Source organism: Dipteris shenzhenensis, chromosome 1 (genome assembly GCF_047967505.1).
Source record: "Dipteris shenzhenensis isolate YYH24624 ecotype China chromosome 1, Dip_SZ_1.0, whole genome shotgun sequence".
Classification (NCBI taxonomy): Eukaryota; Viridiplantae; Streptophyta; class Polypodiopsida; order Gleicheniales; family Dipteridaceae; genus Dipteris; species Dipteris shenzhenensis.
Genome location: NC_141596.1, coordinates 22,390,139 through 22,395,524, shown reverse-complemented (window position 1 = coordinate 22,395,524; position 5,386 = coordinate 22,390,139). Strand labels below are relative to the sequence as shown.

At 39.8% G+C, this 5,386-nt stretch overlaps 1 protein-coding gene across 2 annotated transcripts; it reads left to right on the top strand.

Annotated features, from left to right (window-relative positions):
- The first annotated feature begins 1,098 nt into the window (after positions 1-1,098).
- Positions 1,099-2,537, top strand: LOC147905546 (putative methylesterase 11, chloroplastic). 2 transcript variants are annotated; one of them, XM_087381142.1, is made up of 5 exons: positions 1,099-1,244; positions 1,326-1,580; positions 1,670-1,813; positions 1,899-2,030; positions 2,138-2,537. In XM_087381142.1, the coding sequence occupies exons 1-5, from the start codon at positions 1,185-1,187 to the stop codon at positions 2,408-2,410; spliced, it is 864 nt and encodes a 287-aa protein (XP_087237268.1). In that variant the 5' UTR covers positions 1,099-1,184; the 3' UTR covers positions 2,411-2,537. The 2 variants fall into 2 exon arrangements, with proteins under 2 accessions (XP_087237268.1, XP_087237263.1); XM_087381137.1 differs by having other exon boundaries at positions 1,320-1,580.
- The last annotated feature ends 2,849 nt before the right edge of the window (positions 2,538-5,386 follow it).

Below are 5,386 nucleotides of genomic sequence, written 5' to 3'. Positions count from 1 at the left end.
GGTATAGCATTTATGACACACTAGAAAACAAGAGCGGAAACTTCAAAATGATAGTGTGTCAAGCATCTCTAGCGAGATAAAGTCAATTTTTTTGAAAAAAGAAAAGCATTTCCAACGTAACATTGGCCTCTCTCTCATTGGAGGATCTCCATTTTTTGTCTAGCCTAAAAGCTCCCAAAATGAGCCCTATTTTTTCCTAATACGGCATTTTGGAAGCAGGATTAAGTATACTTATAATGTTACATCCAACTCTTTTGTCCTTTTTGAGACTTTCAAATGTACTTCACTCATTAAAAAAGAAAGATATAATGAGTGTTTATCACATCTCTCTCTTAGAAATGTCATGTACTCTACTTTTCTTTGCCATGTGGCGCAAACAATCTTTGAAGTGAAAGAAGGAAGGATGAATGAGAGTTTGACATGTCTCTTGTCTTTTTGAAACTTTCAACATGCCGCTCTTCACTATGAAGCATAATATATTAGGGGGCATATCAATGGCACATGACCTTTTCCTTGTCTCCCATTTTGCTTGAATGACTTATGAGACATGATCTCCTACTTGATAATTGCCAACCCCAAAACTACTTTTGTTGAAGAAAGGGGTTTCTAGGCTACTCTTTTTCACATGAAAGCAACCCCAAAATCCCTTTTGTAGGGAGTTTCATTAACTCCCTACAAAAGGGGTGAGTAGCCCAAAAACCTTTTCGTTGAAAAAAGGGGTCATTGGGCACATGTAAAAAAAAAGAGGCCCAAAGACCCCTTTCGTCAACGAAAAGGGCTTTTGGGCTTTTTTTTCACGGAGGGCTTTTGGGCTTTTTTTTCACATGGTCCATGAAAAAAATAGCCCCAAAAAGCCCTTTTCGTTGAAGAAAGGGGTCTTTGGGCCTCTTTTTATTCACAAAAGGGGCCCTATGTATGGCTCAAATGCTCGGATGGTTTTGCTCAAAATATAGAAACGCCCAACATCTTGCTAAACGAGTACGTATGATTAATGAGTCATGAGTGATGCCACATGTGACATTTGTCTTTCAAGAAAATAAGAACTCAAAATGTGGATCCAATGGTCATCACATTAATAAATTAGCATATAAGAAGCGGTAGCCCTTAAAATATGAGGAATTCTAATTCTCTATACTCACCAATTCAAATTTTAGTCCTCTACTTTACTTCGTCTTGTATAGAACATGGCTTCCTACCTCACCACTACCGTCTTCTTGCTTCTCCTGGCTTTATCCTTGCATCCAGTAAGTGCTCTCACCCTCTGCCTTGCTTGCTCCACTTGATTGCATTCCTACTCTATCAAATACATTTCCTTGCAGCTGCAGATTGTTGCGGCTCCACCCGCTCATCATCATCATCACCACCACCACCATTTCGTGCTTATCCATGGATTCGGTCATGGAGCCTGGTGCTGGTATCGAGTCATCGCTCTCCTTGACACCGCTGGTGCCTCCGTTACCGCTATAGACCTCACCTCCAACGGTATTAGCAAAGTCGTCGCTGACTCCGTCACCTCCGTCGCTGAATATGCAAAGCCATTAACCGATTTCTTGGCCAACAATGTCACTAGTATGGAGAAAGTGTGCCCTCATCCCTTTACTCGACAGAGTTTCAGTCGCTTCTCCCCGCGTCCTCTTCAGATCTTTTTGTTTGCTCTTGCTCTGCGTAGGTTATTCTCGTCGGCCACAGCATGGGAGGAGGAAGCATCTCGTATGCCATGGAGCTGTTTCCGGAAAAGGTTTATAAGGCCATTTTCCTTGCTGCCGTTATGCCGTCAAACGGTCAACCGTTTGTAATTCCGGCGCTTCAGAAGGTATACCAATTCTCTTTTCTAAATGCCCCAGAGAAAAATCGGTAAACAACAAATTCTCATCGTCATACGCGGCTTTTGCCGGCAGTTTCTGCTTGGGCTAGTGCAGATCGGTGCTATAGTTGAAAATTTTGCCGACGCATCTTCCGCGACCCCTACGTCTGCGTACGTTAACGTTACCATGGCGAAGGATTATTTGTACAACAAGAGCCCACTTGAGGTATGGAAAAACGCTCACAAGCAACTAGAAATTCTCCTTGATTGTCCTGCAAAAGCTATGCATCAGAGCTTATCGGGCTTAGTTAACCAATCCGTTCATGGGTGCAGGATGTAAAGCTTGCAGAAACTGTATTGAACCCAACCCCAGTATCAATATTCCAAGCCATCGTGAACCTGACAGCTACAAACTATGGAAGCATCAAACGCTATTATATCAGGACATCAACATCGGACCGTGCTTTCCCTAGAAGCATCCAAGACAGCATAGTCGAGCAAAATCCCCCACATGGCGTGTTTGATATCAAGAACAGTGATCATTCGGCTTTCTTCTCTGAGCCTGTGGCTCTCGTAAATGTCCTTCTGTCCATAGCATCAAGTTGATAACTCTGAAGGGCAATGGGGTATTATTCCATGTGAGCCATTCGGATATTCATCCTTGGGACCTCAATCATTACGGTGGAATGTTAAAACGAATTAATCCCAAAGCTTTTAACAATAAACAACACCTATTTCATTAATTTTGGACTTTTTTTGTTGTTTTTGGACGAAGCCCAAAAATCCTTCCCAAATGAAAAGTTTACTTTGTGAAAATATCCTTCCCAAATCAAAATTTTACTTTTTGAAAATATTATTCCCAAATCAAAAGTTCACTGTGTGGCACTATCATATTCACATAAAAATATTGTTTTTTCAATCTATACGTTTGCACCAACATGCAAGAATTTGAAATAATCCTATATTAGAAATTCTAGCTATATCTAAGTTATTTGTTAATTTAATTATTTTTAATATTTTTCCTTGACGTTTTTCCTGGACGTGATAAATTTATAAATCCATGAAACGAGACTTAAATATATTTCATGAAAATAACATTGTCACTCGCAATATGCACAAAATTTTTAAAACTTTTAATAAATAGAAAAAAGACATGATGCCATAAGACCCAAGTTTTGTATTGAACCAAAGAGGTATTATAGCAATTATAGCTATTATTATATGATTACATTGAGAGACATTGCTCTCAGCTAGAGTCTTTATATCCAAAATGATATAGATTGAACATATGTTTACAATTTAAATTGTTGCTCTTAAAGAGCCTCAATTCATGCCATCTGCATAATTTGACTCCCACTTGTCTTGCCAAGCCTTGCCCCTTGGGTGCATTGACTCCCCATTGTCTTATTGCTCAATGCGATAGTCCCTTGCCAGGTGCCATCTGCATTAACTCCCTATTGTCTTGCCAAGCCTTGACCCTTGGGTGACATCCAGTGTAAAATACAGGTGCCATCTGCATTAACTCCCACAAGTTGTCTTGCCAAGCCTTGCCCCTTGGGTGCATTGACTCCCCATTGTCTTATTACTCAATGTGATAGTCCCTTGCCAGGTGCCATCTGCATTAACTCCCTATTGTCTTGGCAAGCCTTGACCCTTGGGTGACATCCAGTGCATATTTTAACTCTCATTTGACATAGGAGGTGATGACTCTGATTATAATTATCTTGGATTGGCTTCTTGCCTAGTACCCAAATAAAATCCTTCAATGGACTTCAATACAAAGATTTAATCATGGACATTCTTCATTTGCGCTGTCTCCTTCTACTTCCTCCATGGCGAGCATCCTTAAATATTCGTGTATATGCAAAAATAGTTTGCTGTGGTATTTTTATTTTTCCTTCTACCTCATATCCCATGCGCTTCTTTGATTTCTTTGCCCTTGAATGCCAAGACACTATGATTGTCTCTGTCGAAACTTGAGAGATCGCTTCATCATTTGGGACCCACTCCTTCGTTATACAATTAGTATACAATGTGTTGTTATCCATATTCTCCTTCCTGCCCTTTGGCTCATACCATACCGCTGTAAATGTTGTAGCTCTCCCTTGGTCATCTCTTTGCACATCAACTACTTTTGCAACCCAAAACTTCACATTCTCATACTCATCATCCGATGGCCGAACCACAACAAAACAATCGACCTCTATATCTACTTGTGGCATAAACTCTCTCTTCTTCGGTCCACAATATGGACGTGGGAGTAATGATACAAATTCATTTTCAAAGACTGGAGCTGGGCGCAAATCGTTATGAACATTTGGCCAAAACATATTGCATTCTTCCTTGACATCCTTTGAGCCTCGCATTCTCTCAAGGTCCTTTATTAAATTTCATGTCTTGTTAATTACAGTGGTAGTGTGTTCTCTCCAAGTAGGCTTCGAATCAGGATATCTCTGGAGCATTTCCTCTTTGTATGTAATAAATGCTTTTAGTCCTTCTATTTCACAGTTAGACCTCTCATTGAATTCTTATATAGGAGCCCATGTTGGATACCTTTCCTTGCTGGGAATTGAAGTTAAGAGACTGTAAGGTTCTTCAGGTTCCCATTTTATATCATGAGAATACTGTTGCCATTGCATTACAGGTTTTTCATCTTTTAAAAAAAAATGAAAGTAGTGTGGATTGGTATGACCTGTCAATGCATCACCACCCGTTTGTATGAAAGGTAGAATGAAGCTCTTCCAATCGTACATTCTTTCGAGCCTCTCACATACTGTACTTTCCTTATGACCATCAACTTGCCTGCCACATCTTCTTACCAAGTCATCTATTGTCTCCACATCCTTGCATTTAAGCTCCCTTGAGACTGTGCTAAAAACCTGATCGATATCCTCATGTATATGCCCAACATACAAAAATCCACATTCGACCTCATTGAAGATTCGATGAGAAACTAGCATGGAGCAGAATGCAAACATGAGTACATTCTTATTTTCTCGCCAGCAATTATCAGCTTGTATTCTCAAAGTCGGTGGTAGGCGACCTTTTTCTGCATGTATATTGTGAATTGCCTTCATAATAGATGTTACAACTTGATTGCTATCATGTAGATGCAAGGAATCAATCCATATATCTGTAAAGAACTTAATTCCATGCACTAACACTCCACATAGATGTGTCTTTAGAAAGTGCTTTCCTTGTAATTTAGGTGAAGTGGCAACAAAACAAGGCAATGTTGTTGTATTCTGATCCATGCCATCTACAATAAGGCACATGTAGTCATCGGGATGCGAAATAGCTTGCTCCTTCCAAAATGCATATTTTTGTCTGGAATGTCAAATAAGGTCATGATGAGATTTTCGGTTTTTTTAGTATAATTTCCTTTGATTTGGACATGTTGCACTCTCAATCGCTCGCTTTAAATCATCACAGACATTGCACTTTGACATTTTTTGCCTCCTTGGGATTTTAACATATCCAAAGTTCTTCTTCCAAAGAGTATACAAAGTATGAGAAGAAGCTACGGCATCCCCTCTTTGCCTTTGCTTTTCTGCAATAGAGTCAAATACTTCGAGCTTTGTC